The 19,801-nt window shown below is 45.2% G+C and overlaps 1 protein-coding gene across 1 annotated transcript in view; it reads right to left on the bottom strand.

Annotated features, from left to right (window-relative positions):
* Positions 1–19,801, bottom strand: part of LOC142471467 (extracellular calcium-sensing receptor-like) — a 64,080-nt gene that overhangs the window by 32,652 nt on the left and 11,627 nt on the right. Inside the window, exons 2-4 of the mRNA XM_075578265.1 lie at positions 19,134–19,425; positions 10,159–10,980; positions 7,735–7,962 (exon numbers count right to left, since the gene is read on the bottom strand). Coding sequence (XP_075434380.1) covers positions 7,735–7,962; positions 10,159–10,980; positions 19,134–19,425 — 1,342 coding nt within the window. The remainder of the gene's footprint in view (positions 1–7,734; positions 7,963–10,158; positions 10,981–19,133; positions 19,426–19,801) is intronic.

Below are 19,801 nucleotides of genomic sequence, written 5' to 3'. Positions count from 1 at the left end.
GGCAAACAAAAACTCCAGAATGCCAATTGGGATCATGGAAGAGGAGAGAGCAATGGCTGCTAAGTTGATACCCAGCAGTTCTGTGTAGGAGAAGAACTGTATGGTCTTTGGGAGACACCTGTCCTGTGGGAGACTGGGCCATGTTTCCCAGGAACATCTGTGACACTCCACAGCATCTGGAAAGAAACACTGATGTCAACTTTTGTCATGAATTATATAAGTTTTGCCAAAATATCTGTGACTGTCTTACCTGTTTGGTTGGAAATCTCTCCTTGGGCACATGGGACACACTCAAAACAGCAGGAAGGTTTTCCTGGTAAGGCCATCTTCCTAAACCCGATGGGACAGCTTGGGCTACACACCGAGAGAGGAACCTATAGGTGAATCAATGGAATGGTGGGGAATCGCTCTGTCAGCAGTTTCAAAATTCTATATACATGTAGTGGAAGAGGCACAATGACAACAATTCTGAAATAATCCGATCAGTGATTTCATGAGATATCTTTAACTTTAAACCTAGATAAGATTTTAACAATTACATCTAAAAACATTCTTAACTTCAAATTTACTTGTACACTGTACTGTCGCGTCCCCTTTTAATCTCCAACATCCCCGAAAATATTCGGGGATGTTTTCCGTCTCTTACAGACCTTTTCCGCTCGGTCCGAAATCACCAGATAGCGCTAATAGCGCTAGACAATGAAAGCACTTAGCGCTAGACAATGAAAATGCCCGCAGGCGCCCAAAACTGCAGAAAATGGCCCGCATCAGCCCGCGATCTGCCCGCGATTTTAAAAATCGCGGGGAAAAGGCCGCAGGAGGCTAAGGGCGGCCGCCACTGTACCTTCCCAAACACACATTAAACAACACGTTGAGAGACATCTGTGCACAAAAAACACACCTGATATCGGTTACTGATTTGTATGTATTTATATATGTCTTGTTTTATATAGCATCATTAGTTTACATAGCGCTTCACAGTAGTAATACACGTGACAATCATATAAATAACAAATAATACAAATAACAGATCATGGGAATAAGTGCTTCAGACATCAAAGTAACATTAAGGAAGAGGAGTCCCTGCTCTGAGGCGCTTACAATCTAATTGGTAGGTTGGAAGAACGTATAGAGACAGTAGGAGGGAGTTCTGGTAAGTGCGTCTGCAGGGGGCCAAGCTTTATGTATCATGTGTCTAGTATTATCCACGGTGCTACTCATAGGCTTCTTTAAACAAGTGTGTCTTAAGCTGGGTCTTAAAGGTGGATAGAGAGGGTGCTAGATGGGTATTGAGGGGAATGGCATTCCAGAGGTGTGGGGCAGTCAGTGAGAAATGTTTAAGGCGGGAGAGGGCTTTAGATACAAAGTGGGTAGAGAGAAGACATCCTTGAGCAGAATGCAAGAGTCGGGATGGTGCATAGCGAGAAATTAGGGCTGAGATGCAAGGAGGAGCAGAAGAGTGTAAAGCTTTAAAAGTGAGGAGGAGAATTGAGTGCGAGATGTGGGATTTGATCGGAAGCCAGGGGAGTGATTTGAGCAGAAGAAACGCCGAGACAGATTTCGGAAAGAGTAGAGTGATTCTTGCAGCAACGTTTAGGATAGATTGTAGGGAGACAGGTGAGAGGCAGGAAGGCCGGACAGCAGGAGGTTACAGTAATTGAGACGGGAGAGAATGAGGGCCTGAGTCAGAGTTTTAGCAGTCGAGCAACAAAGGAAAGGGCGTATCTCTGTAATATTGAGGAGGAAAAAGCGCCAGGTTTTAAAAACGTTTTGAATGTTAGAGTAGAATGTGAGAGAGGAGTCCAGTGTGTCCCCTAGGCAGCGTGCTTGGGCTAATGGGTGAATGATAGTACTACCGACAGTAATGTTGAAGGGCGTAGTAGGGCCAGGTTTGGGAGGAAGTATGAGGAGCTTGTTTTTTGCTATATTAAGTTTAAGTCGGCGTAGGGCCATCCAGGATGATATTGAATATCACGTCTCGTTATTAGCACTGAGTTAACAAACCTCTGTAGATCTAGACATAACTGGTTCTCTCATACCCACTCTCACACATTCATTCTCTCTCTTTCTCTCCTCCCTCTAACACACAGTTTCTCACACCATCTCTTACTCTATTTCCCTCTTTCTTGCTCTCTGTCTCCCACTGCTTTACTAGCAATCTGAGTAAGTGGATATTGAGAATCAATTCATCCAATCTACTCAATGTATTTGTGTCATGGGAGACCAGGTTATTTACACCTTTTTACCAGAATCATTCATTGAGCAAAACAAGGTAATGAAATAAATTGTAATTTTTTTCGGCATAAATTGGCTTACACAAAAAAGAACACAAAATACAGACAAAAAGACACACTTATCTTGGGACTGGGTTGAAAACTAGACTCCTAGGTGCAGGGAACTCTATGGGAGTGTTTTACCCTAACCGGGACTCAGCCCGGAATCTCCTGGAACCCAAATCGGCATAAAATTCCATATACAATGTACCACCGCTACGATCTCTTCTGAGAACTTGGTCCCTCCTGACCGCGAGTTAGTCCAAAATTCCTGGAACTCAAATTGGCATAAAATCCCAGCCATGACTGCTACATTCGTTTCTGAGAACTGCATCCCAGAAAGCTGGACATAGACTCTGGCGGGCCGACTTTTCAGGTTCAAAATCGGGTCCTGAGTGGAGCACCTCAGGGATCAGTACTGGGTCCCCTGCTTTTTAACTTCTTTATTAATGACCTTGAGGTTGGCATCGAGAGTAAACTCTCCATCTTTGCTGACAATACTAAATTGTGTGAGGTAGTAGAATCAGAGCAGGATGTAATTTCTCTCCAGAAGGACTTGGAGAGACTGGAAACGTGGGCAGGTAAATGGCAGATGAGGTTTAATACAGATACATGTAAGGTTATGCATTTGGGATCCAAGAATAAAAAGGCGACACAAATTAAATGGGGATAAATTGGGGGAATCCTTGATGGAGAAGGATTTAGGAGTGCTTGTAGACAGCAGGCTTAGCAATAGTGCCCAAAGTCATGTAGTAGCTGCAAAGGCAAACAAGATCTTATCTTGCATCAACGGGCGATGGATGGAAGGGAAGTAAACATAATTATGCCCCTTTACTGTATTGATCCATCATCCACGCCCATACCGGTGCACTCACAGGTTACCAAGACAGCGATCGGGTGTCCTGCCTCTGCTGCTTCCTGCACCACATCTCGCAGACCAGCTAATACCAGAGTTCTTTATAGGGGCCACAGCCCTGACTCGGCACTAAATGCCATCCCTGCTGATCCCGCCTCCAGGCTTCGCTCATGCAGTGACGTCACCGTCACGCAGCGTGCACCAGCTATGCGCGGCACTCGCATACGCGCGCAGAGTCTCCTCCATTCCACTTTGTAATTGGATTTGCTGTCCTGTCTCCTTCAACCAATCACAGTCAGCCATGCTAGGAAGTATGCTTCCTCCTCATTGACCTGTCCTTTCTATATATGCTCAGCCTGCCCTCTGGCACATTGGCTGAGCATAACCTTGTTTATGTGCGCTGTGTTCACTGCAGTTCTGCATCCTGTCTGAGCCTTACCTGTGTTGCCTGACCTTGTTTGCTTTTTGGATTCTGCACTTCTCCTCTCCTGACCCAGTTTACCAATGACGATCCATACCTCTCCAATCACGACCTTGGCAAAAGTAACTGCAACGATCCGTACCTCTCCAATCCCAGACCTCGGCAAGGTTCACTGACCATTCTGACCTCTCCTACACCGACGAGGCTACCTCGAAATATCTACACTCCAGACGCGCCCTTGCGTCTGTGTGTTGGCATTGATGAAATCCCCACCTCGGCTTCGGGTTCACGCCTTATTTGTGGTGGGCACATCGTTACAGTATGCTCAGCCCCACAAACATAGACCCCATGGAGGTGCGTAGAGTCTTGAGCACACACGCCAGCATGTTCTCGAAGAGTGAGAAATATTTAGAGCAGAATGACCACTTCCGATTCGGGATCGTCCATGGACACACTTGTCCATGGACGTCGTTATCGAATTGCCAGTCTCCAAAGAGATGAACACCATCCTAGTTGTGGTGGACCGCTTTTTCAAAGCAGTCTCATTTTATTCCATTTAGAGGTCTCCCCAACTCTCCCAAATTGGCAGACGTCTTCATCAAAGAAGTCTTTCGCCTCCATGGGGTACCATTGGCCATAGTCTCCGATAGAGGGTCACAGTTTATATCCAAGTTTTGGCGCTCCTTCTGTCAACAACTAGGAATAGTGCTACAATTTTCTTCAGGGTACCATCCCCAAACTAACGGCCAGACTGAACGAACCAATCAATATCTGGAGCAATACATCTGGTGTTTCGTCTCAGATACTCAGCACGTATGGCCTGAACTCCTTCCTTGGGCCGAGCTGGCACATAATAATTTGCATAACAAATCCACCACAGAGTCGCCCTTCTTCATTAATTATGGAATTCACCCACTACTTCTACGCATCTCTACTTCTACTTCTGGGGTACCAGCAGCAGACGACAGAGTCCATTGTCTTCAAAGCCTGTGGAGAAGGATCCAAGAGAACCTCACGTCAGCAACTACCAGACAAAAGGCATAGGTGGATCATCACCGGAGACGCATCCAAGAGTTTAAACCAGGAGACAAGGTCTGGCTATCATCTAAGAACATCATGGTCCCTACGCTGAAACTAGCACCTAGATTTATAGGACCATTCGCTATTACAGAGAAAGTCAACCCAGTTGCTTATCGGCTATGTCTCCCACCATCAATGAGAATACCCTGCGTATTTCAGGCCTCCCACCTGAAGCCGAATACCCTGAACCCCCATTCCTTTGACTCATCTTTGCCTCCTCCTTGCTTCATACAAGGCCAAAAGGTGTACGAGGTACAATCTATCCTGGATTCCAGGTCCTCCAGAGGACCAGCCCAGTACCTGGTGCACTGGAAGGGTTTTGGACCCGAAGAAAGATCTTGGATCCTTCACCACTGTCTCCATGCACCCAGACTCCTCCATCTCTTCCATCAGAGATACCCTGACAAACCTTCCTGGAGTCGCCCGCAGGTTGCACCTGAGGGGGGGGGCACTGTAAGGATCTGTTATGCGCACCCCTCCCGGCGCGCTCCCAGCTTGCCCAGACCCACAATCAGGTGTCCTCCCTCCGCTGCCTCCTGCAGCGCATCTCGCAGACCAACTAATACAAGCATTCCTTCTAGGGGCGCGCGGCCCTCCGGGACTAAATGCCGTCCCTGCTGATCCCATCTCCAGGCTTCACTCTCACACTGACATCATCGTTGCGCAGTGCGCACCTGCTGTGCGCGGCACCCGCGTGCAGGGTCTCCTCTGTTCCGCTGTGTAATTGGATTCGCCTGTCCTGTCTCCTTCAACCAATCACAGTCAGGCATACTAGGGAATATGCTTCCTCCTCATTGGCCTGTCCTTCCTATATATGCTCAGCCTGCCCTCTGGCACAATGGCTGAGCATAACCTTGTTTATGTGAGCTGTGTTTACTGCAATCCTGCCTCCTGTCTGAGCCTTGCCTGCCTTGTCCTGTGTTGCCTGACCTTGTTTGCTTTTTGGATTCAGCACTTCTCCGCTCCTGACCTGCCTTACCAATGACGATCCACACCTCTCCAATCCCGACCTTGGCTAAAGTACCTGCAATGATCCGTATCTCTCCAATCCCAGACCTCGGCAAGTATCACTGACCATCCTGACCTCTCCTACCCCGACCCGGCTTTCTCGACCTATCTACACTCCAGACGTGCCCTCGCGGCTGTAGGTTGGCTGTTATCAAATCCCCATCTCGGCCTCATGGTCACGCCTTGTTTGTGGTGAGCATATCGTTACATTTACAAAGCATTAGTAAGACAACACCTTGAATATGGAGTACCATTTTGGGCACCACTCCTTAGAAAAGACATTGTGGAACTAGAGAGAGTGCAGAGAAGAGCTACCAAAATTAATAAAGGGGATGGACAATGTAACTTATGAGGAGAGGCTAGCTAAATTGGATTTATTTACATTAGAAAAGAGGTGTCTAAGAGGGGATATAATAACTATATACAAATATTTTCGGGGACAATACAGGGAGCTTTCAAAAGAACTATTCATCACAAGGGCAGTACAATGGCCATCCCTATATTTATTTTTCCCCTTATGAAATATCATTGGATGATATGACACTGGGGTTTTTTGTTTGCCTTCCTCTGGATCAACAAGTAAATATAGATATAGGATAAAGTATCTTGTCTAAATTTAGCATAGGTTGAACTTGATGGACGTACAGTATGTCTTTTTTCAACCTCATCTAATATGTAACTATGTAAAAATCGAAGCCGGTTGCTCTGCTATTCACACAGAAGCAACTTTGAAAAGTCCATCCACGCTCTTAATACCAGGGACTCTGAATCTGATTGGCTCATTGATTCTTGTAGTATTTTCAGTTTCATTCACAAAACGAAACAGCCAATCAATGCGTGGGAACTATCCCAAGCAACCAATCAGAGCCAAGTCGGCTAGAAAAGCCGGGTCAGCTGGGAATCCGATATAGCAAAGAGACATGCGCAAGCCTGCCACCTCTCTCCCTGGCTATATCAATGCCACCCGCTGGGCAGGCTCCCCCAGGCCTGGCAGAACAAGTGGCATCCCGGAGGACTGCCATTGATCTCTGGACCTGGTACTCTACCTTTCCCCACTGACCAAATGCTATTCACACCTCTGGGCATCCTCTGGGCAGACTTACGGCGACTATGGGTTTTAGTTCGGGCAGCCTGTTTGGACATCGATTCTGAATGTAAAAAGCCTATTACATTTAAGTATATTTTAATACATCTCTGAGTCTTGGGGGACAGGGAACAGAAAAGGGAAAGGTGTTGTTGTTTTATTTCTATCTGCCTTATTCCCCTTGGACTCAGTTTGGACTCTGAGTCCCTCCCCCCCCCCAACCTTATATTTGGTTGTGGCACCCATGAACCCTATACTGGTTGTAGGTCACCTTGGCACTAGCTGGGGTACCCTCCTTAACCCAGGGACTCCCTCAGCTACAGGAATACATGTTTATCCCTGTGCCTCATTCTCCTTTCTGGGCTGTGCTGAAGCAGGGTACCCTAGTGGTGAGTCGCACGTGCGTTTTCAAGGGGTGGTGTTGCCGGACAATGTGCCTACATGTATCTGAGAATCAGGCATGATTCCCGGGTACATTTATAGGGGAAACAACAACTCCGTACCCCAACCACCTTGGCACATTCTGTCAACGGTTCCTCCGCAAGAAACTCCCCCCTTGAAACTCCTGCCCTAGCAATCCCTGCTTGATTGCATGCCCGGAAAGGGAAAAACATAAAAAATGCTTTTATTACATACAGTACATTGGAATGACACATTGTTACTGAGAAGAACAAATGTTCCCAGCACACAAAAGAAAAGGGGGCCAACATTTTCGCCCCCTTTACTTTTGTGTGCTGGGAACATTTGTTCTTCTTTGAATTATTGTGTGAGAGGAAATAGGGTTCTCTCAGTTCCACATTGCACCGCTTTCTCCCCCCTCCCCCCCCCCCCCATTATATGCTGTCTATCTTTAATTATTTTGTGGCACATTGTTACTGGGCCCAAGAGCTAACTCTCTTGGACCCTTATACACGGCGCAGGGGTAACCAAAAATGGGCTTGACCTTTATTGTATAGCCTGGTTACCCCCTCTCATCCCAATTTGTTCATAGTATAAGGTTGCTCAGACATACCTGTGTATCCCCACTGGCCCAAATAATAGCCGCCCTGTCTACTCTCAAGATCTTTCCATCGGGGGCGCTTGAGTCATAACTTCCCACTTTCACCTGCTCCAAGGTGCCTGTGGCGCTCAGATGCCAGTTCACTATATCGTAGAGGGCTGGGGGGTTCCCTTTAGCATCGAAAAACATCTGGGTCCTGTCTTTGGTCTCAAAGTTCACACTCTTAATGTAATGAAGAAGCTGGAAGAAAAAATGTAACCAGTGTTGAAAGTGACGTGTTGAATGGGTTATCAAGTTTATCCATCCCAAAACTGTGGAAAGAATATATGAAACAACATTATACACGCATGTCATGATGTGTGGTTTATCTCATTAAGTGCCCCTGTGGACTGGGGTATGTGGGATAGACCACCCAACATGTTAAAGATAGGACTCGACAGCACAAGGCAGCACCACGCAGGAAGGATATGGAAGCTGTGCTTAAACACCACTACCCACATGCCGGGTACAATGTAAGCCAACATAGCTACAGTATGGCTATGACAGACAAACAGACAGACTCTCTATGTTATTATTATTATTATTATTATTATTATTATTATCATTATTATTATTAATGAAAGCCTATCAGGCTGCACCAATCTATCTTGGTATCTGGCTAACTAATTGTTGGGTGCTTTAGTGATAACAAAGGCTGAATGAGCATAATGAAGTGCTGTCCCTTACAGCTATAGGATTTTCATCGCTATTACCCTAGCTCCCAAATATTTCCAATTTCTCTTCACCACCATGCCCCAACTTTCTGAATAGAGGGAAGTACTGAGGGATTGTTTGATATGACTGTATCATTTCCAGTCATAGTACAAGCGAACAACACTGCTACTACTAGTGTGCCTTGTGCAATTTTTCCCAGATGTCCCAATACCGCTGTAACTTGTCTTTAGCCGCCGTGTATCTAATGTATATATCTCAATTGGTATACACTGTGAGTGGTGATAGAGACCTGTGCTTAGGATATTTTGTTTTTCACCTATATTTATCTCATGTTTTAGGGTATAATTTGATTTGACTGTCCACTCTTAACTTTATATGCAAATAAAGTTAAAGCTACAATTTTTATTATTTTCCTTGTTTCACATTTCCTTTTAGCTGTAAATATAGTCAAAGTTACGTTTTATATCAACTGTTTTTTTGTTTGAGTGCAACTTATCAGGAACCCTTTCTTCTCCATATCAATATTCTCATTACTCCTTAGTTAACACCTCTTCTTGCCCATTAGGGTATAGCAAGAGTTCCCCTACCCCCGTATATTTGGGATTGAATATACCACTACACCCTGCGTTCGGTATTTTTTCCTCAAGGGAATATCAGGGGTGTAATAACCCTATATTTCTTCACATAAACCCTTTGCATATGCTCTCTTAGTGATTCCGAAGATTATATGCTGCACACCACAATCAAACAATGCATTCAATATTACTGGTGCTGCTGGTTCAAGGGGTGCCTGTCCTGGTAATCCTAATATGAACTGTAGATAAGGGAGATCCAACGCACAACGGATTTGCTCAATAGAAAAATGTATTGTGCCACTCAATGTTTTGACCGTGACATGCCTGTCACTTGAGAAAGACCTTACGGTCGAAACGTTGTGTGGCACAATACATTTTTCTATTGAGCAGATCCGTTGGATCTCCCTTATCTACTCTTAGTGATTCCTCCACGCATGATAAGTATTAATTACTTTGTTCACATTTCTGAACAGAATTAGCTTATTATTGGAGATGGGAGAATCCAGCCAAATAAGTTTCACCGGATGTTCTCGCATTTTACCCCCAAAGCACGTTTTGTGGTATAAAACCCGCGGGTGGATTTGGTCGGTTTCAATACGCGCATGGATCCGCCATAGAATACAATCCGTTGATGTATTTGTTGAATCCAATCCGCGGATTCTGCAATCCTTTGGCGGATTCTAAAGAAGTTACGGAGTGTACTGGCAATAATAGTAAAAAATCCGCAAAATGCAAATCGCCGTTTTGAGACCTATCCAAGGAAATCCGCAGACAGCCGATCCGCTGTGGATCCAAATTGGTCAACATGTTTTTGCCTGTTTCTTGTTATTATTGCACTACAGTATGCCTGTTGTGAGTTTGTACATAGATATTGATTGTGTGCAGTTGATGTTCTACAGAGATGATAACTTGTTTGATGTACTAATCTATTTCTATTAAGATCTAACATAAGCAACAGCAGATTCGTGTTTTTCGTGTGTTCTTTTTGAGTTCTGGGAACCATACTATTTTTCCTAATGACAGGGACATGTTTAATGGGTTTAAGGGTCAGTCCCACGAAGGAGAGAAGTGACCTAATGACAGTGATCTCTTTAACAGGATAGAGGGTCAGTCCTATGTGGAACCAGAGTAAAATATTTAGCCTTACTTGCCAAGGTCGAAATGATGAGATGTTGGCACAGGCACCATTATGGAATGGTCCACTTCTAGGTATACAGTGGAGCAGGTTTTGTAAGGCCCATGCAAAGGCGTAAACTGACATGTACACATTGAGACTGATTCTCAGATCTGCTTCAGCCATAGAGTGTTCCAGCTTCTCTCTTCCTGTACATTGTGGAATTGTGGTATTACCTGTCCTGTTATCTAAATTCTTCTGATCCTGCCATTTACAAGAGAAAGTCTGCTCCCAGAACTCCCTTATGAATGTATCATTATGAGTATTGGTGGAGTGGAGGGCATGGAAGTACTCAAAGAACCCTGGCATTTGCCCAGAATGGATGGCAAAACCGATGGTGCCCATCAGGACCCTCTGGAATTTCTTATTGGAAAGAAGAGCAGAGGTTGTCCAAGATTCACTTGCCACCCAAAGTTTCCCTGTCACGTTCTGCCTCACGAGCTCTTCAACCACCGGAAAAAGTTCAAAATCAATAGACAACACCACAACCGCTTGGGCCGTTGATTCTCTGATGACGCGGGCAATGTGGGGAGCATTCCTGTTGGGTTGGCTGGTCAAGATGTACTCAATAAAGGCCACGCAAGCTCCAACTTTGACTATCTCCTGCTGAACCACCTGGATACCAAATTGACCGTGGTCATTGTCAGTGGCCAGGAGACCAATCCAAGTCCATCCAAAGTGAGACACCAGCTCGGCCAGACCTTTGCACTGAAACTCATCACTGGGGATGGTCCGGAAGAAGGACGGGAACAGATTCCTGTCACTGAGGAGAGGGCTGGTTGAAAAATAACTGATCTGTCGAAAAATGACAAATGAGAATAAAAATAACTTCTACTAAGTAACATTTGACACGGTCAATTCCATTATTGACCAGGGTTTACAATTCAAAGAGACCTTCAGAGACAGAAAAATAACAAATGAGAATGAAAATAATTTCTACTAAGTAACATTTGACGCAGTCAATTCCATTATTGACCAAGGTTTACAATTCAAAGAGGGGTTTGGAAAGCTCTGTACATGTGAAGAAGAGACCGTGTGAGGTCTGAAAAGCTTTCTACTTTTGAAGGAGAAAGCTGTGAGGTCTGAAAAGGTCTGAGTCAATGAAGAAGAAATTTGTGAGATTTTTAATGCTCTATATGTTGGAAAAATAGAAATGTGTGACTTGGAAAGCTCTGTAAATGTGAACAAGAGACCTGTGAGGTTTGGAATGGTCTGTATGTTGGGAAAGAGACCTGTGAGTTTTGGAAATCTCTGTACATGTGAACAAGAGACCTGTGAGGTTTGGAAAGCTTTGTACACATAAATAAAACAAATACATAGAATGTGCAATCCTCCCTTTATGAAGTATGAAGATTAAATTTACATTGATTACAATTAATATAATTATACTTTATATGTAAAGCGCCAACAAATTCTGCAGCGGGTACAGTAGGTATACAGAGTGAAATCAATTATATAAACTGAATTATCTACAAACGATATTAGTGAGCAACAAGGTAAAAAAAAATTGTCACGGGGGACCAGGCAAATACACCTTTAAACCGGGATCCTTCATTGCGCAAAACCAAGGAGTAAAACAATTTGTCATTTACTGTATTCCATTGAAACAGACGTACACACATTGGATTCCAATTATACAGAGGGAAACACACTTACTGGGGGATCTGGGCTAAAAAAAACTAACCTTTCCTAACTCAGATAGTACTTAAAACAAAGTCTTTGGTTGACGGGGATGTACCCGCAAAAGTCCTGGAAACTCAACTCAGCCTGCGTTACCAGACACCATCGCTGTATCTGCTCCGGAGATGCCAAAATCCCTTGACCAGGAGATAGTATCGTCGGCACTACAGTAGGTCACCTCGTTTTAAAGCAGTATTCCTACATGGGGCTATTAAACTATCAATAAACACAGTTAAATGCCACCAACTAGTAAATAACATCATGTTAAATGGCATATACTTTAACATAGTCACAAAAACAAGTCAATACATACATAAACCAACACAAATAAAATCTATTACACTTAGAGAATAACGGCATCTAAAACACACAAAAAATAAGTGTTAGAACATAGATGTCATAATTAAAAATACTTATAATTCTAATCAGAATCCACTGTCATTAATTTTAATATACAGAAGAGGTATATCCGTACCCAATCCGTACCTAAAAATCCTAAAAAAATAAATATAGCTTACCATTAAAGATAAATATATACTGACAATCTAAAAACTCTTTAAATTAAAATTAAAAAAATGGATTCATACCATTTCACAGAGCATTGAAACTTGGATAACAATATAATGATAACCAAGGAAAAACACATATAAACACATATAAACACATATAAAAGATAATATACATAAATATACCCACGCATAACCGTATAAACGTACACAGAGTCTGGGGCTGGGCAAGTGGTTGCCAGATAGCCCTTATTCATGTCAGGACTTGGGTACTTGAGTATAACTCCGGTACTCCAGCCACCCTAACACCTTGGCATCTCTGAGACTTTCAAGTCCGGGACCCGACCACACCAAGCCTGGTGGCCATCTGGTCTCTCGGAACCACGGACTTGGAAATTCCCCAGTTCATATACAGGGCATATACATATCCACTGTTATACACCATGTTCATAAAATCATACAAAATTCTTCAAAGTCCCTCATCCCCTAGGATCTACTGGAAAGATGCGCACGTTCACTGTCAGAGCTCCTAGACCTTCCTATAAGAAGTTTTAATAAAAGTTGCTTCAAATAATGCTTACACTACCGACACACTTTATCACACTGCGGCCAGATCCGCAAGCCGGGAGATTTCCTGGCTTGCTAGTGGCAGCCCCTCGGCGTGCCGCGCGTCACCGATGCGCGGTCACGCGTCATCGGGTGCCTGCGCCCCCTGCACGCGCGTCCAGGGCTCCCCGAGGGAGCCCTGGTGTCCCGCGATGTGGGGGACGGCGGCAGGGGTTTCCGGGGGACCCGGCGGACCCGGCAGCGGGAGGGAGAGCGCCCCGATCGGAGGGCGCTCTTCCGCTGCTTCGGCGCGCGCCCGGCACCCTCCGGCGCGCGCCAGGTTACTGCTGCGGCCGAGAACGGGCAAATGCTCGAATAAACTCGGCCGCAGCAGTAGGTTCATTTTCAGGGTTGTTTCAATTATTCCGAAGCTGGACTTAGAAATAATTTTACTCTCGCAAACTTATACAACGTTGGTGATACCCTAAACCCCTATACTGGGGGTTTGGGCATAAACTGTGGGGGACTCCCCCTACAGCATGGACCCCTGACTATATCCGGGATACACAAATCCATATGCCCCTTTTTACCTCTCTGGTCTGTGCTGAAGCAGGGATTCCTGGCGGTGAACTGCAAGAACTTTTCAGGGGTAGGAGTTTAACCGGAGCATTGTGCTTCAATGTATCCGAGAATCTTACCTGATTCCCGGTTACATGTTTGGGGCATCCTGTAACTCAGGAACCCCACTACATAGCCACAATCTGTAAAGACTTTCTTCGTAAAACCCACCCTGAACCTCATAGCCTAGCAATTCCTGCTTGCTTGCACTCCTGGAAAGGCAAAAACACAAAAATGTGTTACTGTCGCATATTTTCATCCAATGCATAGTAGTACATTGATGACAGCCAGGCCCAAGAGCTGACACTCTAGGACCCCACCACGTGACTCAGGGGCAACCACAAAGCTTGACATTTATGACACTGGTTACCCCCTCACCATCCGTTTGCAATCCAGGGGGAGCATATAAGGGAGATAAAACAAAATACAATCTAAGTGTAGACAGTTTAATAACCTATGAGTCAATTCAGTGATGTGTCTTGGCTCGTATGTGTAGCCTACTCACAAGATGCAGATCAAAAACGGGCAATAAAGCACAGTGGTCTTTGCGGGAAGGACTTTTATTCCAATGAGTGGTGGAGACCCCCAATCTCAGCAAAGCAGCGGTGTATATAGAAGAGAAAAGATTTCCATAGTGCAGACCAATCATACAAAATGTAACTTTTATGGGGTTTTAAAATTGAACACTTACAATAAAAACATTTAAATAATGCATATATCACAATACTGTGACAGAAGAGAGTTTGCTGTTGACTTCTGGCTCACCCACTACCTCCGGTCTGTGGACACCGCGTGGGACGCTGCTATGCTGGACTCCCCACCTCCTGAGATGCCTCTGGGGTGTACTGGTCCCGTCAGCTCCGGTCCTTGAGTTGGACGCTGCTCTGTTATATCCCTGGAGCTCCCTCTAAGGCGTGCTGTCCTGTCCCCTCCGGTTAGCTCCGATATGTCACTTCCGATTTGCCGCGATCCGTCACTTCCGGTTGTGGGTCTGCAAATCTCTGACACTGCTTCTCTCCTCCTCTGGGCGGCTACCACTCTACTCGTTTCGCCAATATGGTGCGTGGCTTCCTCACTACCCCCTCACCATCACAGTGTATTGTGGCAGACTGGGGTAGCCACTAGTACTGTTTTTTTACCTGCAAATAGTGTATAATTTGCGGGTACCCGTCTGTACATAAGAACGGGGTGGGCTATGGAAATCCCATGTAAAGTATAGCAAAACCTTACCTGTTTGAGGGCTTTTGCTGTTCCCCTTGTTCCAGAAACATGAAACTTCGGGAGTGTCCCGGCTTCCTATTGGCCACGAGACCAGGACATTTAAACTAAACCGAGGTGGGGGGGTCCCCAGAACTGAAATCAATGGACTTCGGCTCCCTCGACTGCCTGCCTAAAACCTATTTAAGCCACCATTATGGATCGTGCTTTTTGGGACTGATCCATGGACATCCCCGGGCCAAAGGAACAGGCTGAGCCAGGTCGGATCTCCATCCACAAAAAACAATCGCCAATTTGTAGTGACTAGGCCTTGGGCTGTGAGAGTGGAAGGGGGGGAAGGTGCTGTTGGGAAGAGAAAGGAGTTAAAGATGTGAAATAGCCGTTGAAGGTTAGAGCAAGGGTGTGGAAACTGGGGGGCAGGGGGCACAAGATTTTTTTTGGGGGGAGGGGGCACGGCGGTTGCCAAGGCCCCAGAATCTTCCCTAAAGCATTTAAATTACATGCCGGAGGACTGTGTTAGGCCTCTGTAACTTCCCTTACCGTGACTCAGTCAGGTTGTGTGACACATCACCATGGCAACGCATCATCATTTAATGCTTCAGACTAGGTAAGGGGGGAACGAGCAGTGCGAGAGCGCAGGCAGGGGGGCGTAGGGCAAAACGTTCGCGCTCCCCTGGGTCAGAGGACAGGGTTTGTATGAGAGAGGAAAAGTAGGTTTTCTTGGCAATTTAAAGGGAAGTGCTATAGGAGGAGAGGAGGAATTTGTAGTGGAGGAAATCATATGTAAAGCGAGATTTCCTCCTGTGAGTTCTGCAGAATGGAGGTATGGGGTGAAGCTGGTGTGCCATGATTGCGATTTAACTTGGTCAGGCGAATGAGTGATGGTGGTGGGAGCTGTCCTGAATAAGGCTGATAAGAATGTGCTGCTGTATAGACAGATTGTCAAGTCTGGGCAGGAAAGGTTAGAGATAGGAGAGATGAGAGGTTGTAAAGATGTTCATAATTGGTGAGGGATGTAGAGCATGTAGGTTTCTGTATGTGCTTGTGGAAGTAGGTTTCTGTATGTGCATATGGAAGTAGGTTTCAGTATGTGCGTGTTGAAGTAGGTTTCAGTATGTGCGTATGGAAGTAGGTTTCTGTGTGCATGTGGAAGTAGGTTTCTGTTTGCATGTGGAAGTCGGTGTCAGTATGTGCGTGTGGAAGTAGGTTTCTGTATGTGCGTGTGGAAGTAGGTTTCAGTATGTGCGTGTGGATGTAGGTTTCTGTATGTGCGTGTGGAAGTAGGTTTCAGTATGTGCGTGTGGAAGTAGTTTTCAGTATGTGCGTATGGAAGTAGGTTTCTGTGTGCATGTGGAAGTAGGTTTCTGTGTGCATGTGGAAGTCGGTGTCAGTATGTGCGTGTGGAAGTAGGTTTCTGTATGTGCGTGTGGAAGTAGGTTTCTGTATGTGCGTTTGGAAGTAGGTTTCAGTATGTGCGTATGGAAGTAGGTTTCTGTATGTGCGTTTGGAAGTAGGTTTCAGTATGTGCGTATGGAAGTAGGTTTCTGTGTGCATGTGGAAGTAGGTTTCTGTGTGCATGTGGAAGTCGGTGTCAGTATGTGCGTGTGGAAGTAGGTTTCTGTATGTGTGTGTGGATGTAGGTTTCTGTATGTGCGTGTGGAAGTAGGTTTCAGTATGTGCGTGTGGAAGTAGGTTTCTGTCTGTGCATGTGGAAGTAGGTTTCTGTATGTGCGTGTGGAAGTAGGTTTCTGTATGTGCGTATGGAAGTAGGTTTCAGTATGTGCGTGTGGAAGTAGGTTTCTGTATGTGCGTGTGGAAGTAGGTTTCAGTATGTGCGTGTGGAAGTAGGTTTCGGTCTGTGCATGTGGAAGTAGGTTTCTGTATGTGCGTGTGGAAGTAGGTTTCAGTATGTGCGTGTGGAAGATGGTTTCAGTATGTGCGTGTGGAAGTAGGTTTCAGTATGTGCGTGTGGAAGTAAGTTTCAGTATGTGCGTGTGGATGTAGATTTCTGTATGTGCGTGTGGAAGTAGGTTTCTGTATGTGCGTGTGGAAGTAGGTTTCTGTATGTGCGTGTGGAAGTAGGTTTCTGTATGTGCGTGTGGAAGTAGGTTTCTGTATGTGCGTATCAAAGTAAGTTTCTGTGTGTGCATTAGGAAGTAGGTTTCTGTGTGTGCATATCAAAGTAAGTTTCTTTGTGGAAGTAGGTTTCTGTGTGCATGTGGAATTTGGTGTCAGTATGTGCGTGTGGAAGTAGGTTTCTGTATGTGCGTATGGAAGTATGTTTCTATATGTGCATGTGGAAGTAGGTTTCTGTATGTGCATATCAAAGTAAGTTTCTGTGTGGAAGTAGGTTTCTGTATGTGCATATCAAAGTAAGTTTCTGTGTGGAAGTAGGTTTCTGTATGTGCATATCAAAGTAAGTTTCTGTGTGGAAGTAGGTTTCTGTATGTGCATATCAAAGTAAGTTTCTGTGTGGAAGTAGGTTTCTGTATGTGCATATCAAAGTAAGTTTCTGTGTGTGCGTGTGGAAGTAGGTTTCTGTGTGTGCATGTGGAAGTAGGTTTCTGTGTGTGCGTGTGGAAGTAGGTTTCTGTGTGTGCGTGTGGAAGTAGGTTTCTGTGTGTGCATGTGGAAGTAGGTTTCTGTATGTGCATATCAAAGTAAGTTTCTGGTGGAAGTAGGTTTCTGTGTGCATGTGGAACTCGGTGTCAGTATGTGTGTGTGGAAGTAGGTTTCTGTGTGCGTGTGAAAGTAGGTTTCTGTGTGCGTGTGGAAGTAGAAGTAGGTGTCTGTGTGTACATGTGGAAGTACAGAAGGTTTCTGTGTGCGTGGAAGTAGAAGTAGGTGTCTGTGTGTGCATGTGAAAGTACATAAGGTTTCTGTGTGCATGTGGAAGTACAGTAGGTTTCTGTGTGTGCGTGTGGAAGTAGGTTTCTTTATGTGCGTGTGGAAGTAGGTTTCTGTGTGTGCGCGTGTGGAAGTAGGTTTCTGTGTGTGCATGTGGAAGAAGGTTTCTGTATGTGCGCGTGTAGAAGTAGGTTTCTGTGTGCATGTGGAAGTAGGTTTCTGTGTGCTTGTGGAAGTACAGTAGGTTTCTGTGTGAGTGTGGAAGTCGGTGTCTGTATGTGCGTGTGGAAGTAGGTTTCTGTATGTGCGTGTGGAAGTAGGTTTCTGTATGTGCGTGTGGAAGTAGGTTTCTGTGTGTGCGCGTGTGGAAGTAGGTTTCTGTATGTGCGTGTGGAAGTAGGTTTCTGTATGTGCGTGTGGAAGTAGGTTTCTGTGTGTGCGCGTGTGGAAGTAGGTTTCTGTGTGTGCATGTGGAAGAAGGTTTCTGTATGTGCGTGTGGAAGTAGGTTTCTGTATGTGCGTGTGGAAGTAGGTTTCTGTGTGTGCATGTGGAAGAAGGTTTCTGTATGTGCGTGTGGAAGTAGGTTTCTGTATGTGCGTGTGGAAGTAGGTTTCTGTGTGTGCATGTGGAAGAAGGTTTCTGTATGTGCGTGTGGAAGTAGGTTTCTGTATGTGCGTGTGGAAGTAGGTTTCTGTGTGTGCATGTGGAAGTAGGTTTCTGTGTGTGCATGTGGAAGAAGGTTTCTGTATGTGCGTGTGGAAGTAGGTTTCTGTGTGTGCATGTGGAAGAAGGTTTCTGTATGTGCGTGTGGAAGTAGGTTTCTGTATGTGCGTGTGGAAGTAGGTTTCTGTGTGTGCATGTGGAAGAAGGTTTCTGTATGTGCGCGTGTAGAAGTAGGTTTCTGTGTGTGCGTGTGGAAGTAGGTTTCTGTGTGTGCGCGTGTAGAAGTAGGTTTCTGTGTGCATGTGGAAGTAGGTTTCTGTGTGCGTGTGGAAGTAGGTTTCTGTGTGTGCATGTGGAAGTAGGTTTCTGTGTGCATGTGGAAGTAGGTTTCTGTGTGCTTGTGGAAGAATAATATATGACAGAGCCCAAAGGGTTAAATGAATGAAGCATAACGCATCTGTATGCATTATTATTATTTTTCACTATGGAATTTGCACACTCACAGTTTCTCATCACAATGCTAAGGGAACATTGTTACTGGCATATTCCTTTTATTAATTTCACTAAATCGCAAATATGTGAAGTATGCTTCATTCATTCAACCCTTTGGACCCTTTCACAAGTTTAGTCCATAGTACAATAAGAAATGTTTTTTTTTTTTAAATGATTATACTGTAAGTACCTGATAAACTGGAGTTTACCTTGACAGGGATAACAGGCTTGAATTAATTTTTGATCAAAAGATACAACTACTGTTAATGGCTCCTCTGTACACTTGAAGAAGTGACCTCCTGGAGTTCTGAAACCAATGCTCATGTGCCGTCTTATTTCAAGTCCATCTATTTATAACACACTCATAGCTCTCTTACCTGTGGGTACCTGTACAGTCCCAATATGTGGGCCATTAGGATGGAGCGTGTGGACTCAGAGTCTCCAATGACACCTGCTAGAGGTGGCCCATTGTGACACCGGTAATTGGGGACGCTTCTTTGTCCTCCTGACATCATCAAGAGTGTCCCCTCTGCCGCCCGTCTCAGGGCAACGCAGGAGTCAAATATCTGGAAGCCCAGAGTGATGTTGGGGAGGAGGTCAGGGTTTGAGTTAATCTCCTCTATAGCAAATATCATCGCTCGCATGGTCTGATATCTCTGGGATTCAAACCTAGAGGGAGAGGAGGAAATGTCACAGACAGTGTGTTCGTGACACACACATACAAACACATACACACATACACAGCTTTTCAGTGTCTCATATAATACAGAGAGAGGAGATCCCTCAGCCTATCAGTCTGTCAGCATCTCACACACAGAAGAGAGGCTCCCTCAGTCTGTCAGTGTCACACACACCCAGGGAGAGGGACTCCCTCAGTCTGTCAGTGTCACACACACAGGGAGAGGGGCTCCCTCAGTATGTCAGTGTCACACACAGGGAGAGAGGCTCCCTCAGTCTGTCAGTGTCCCACACCGGGAGAGAGGCTCCCTCAGTATGTCAGTGTCACACACATAGAAGAGAGGCTCCCTCAGTCTGTCAGTGTCAC

The sequence above is a fragment of the Ascaphus truei genome, chromosome 20, assembly GCF_040206685.1.
Source record: "Ascaphus truei isolate aAscTru1 chromosome 20, aAscTru1.hap1, whole genome shotgun sequence".
Classification (NCBI taxonomy): domain Eukaryota; kingdom Metazoa; phylum Chordata; class Amphibia; order Anura; family Ascaphidae; genus Ascaphus; species Ascaphus truei.
The sequence above is the reverse complement of the archived record's forward strand: the minus strand, read 5'-3'. Positions and strand labels throughout refer to the sequence as shown.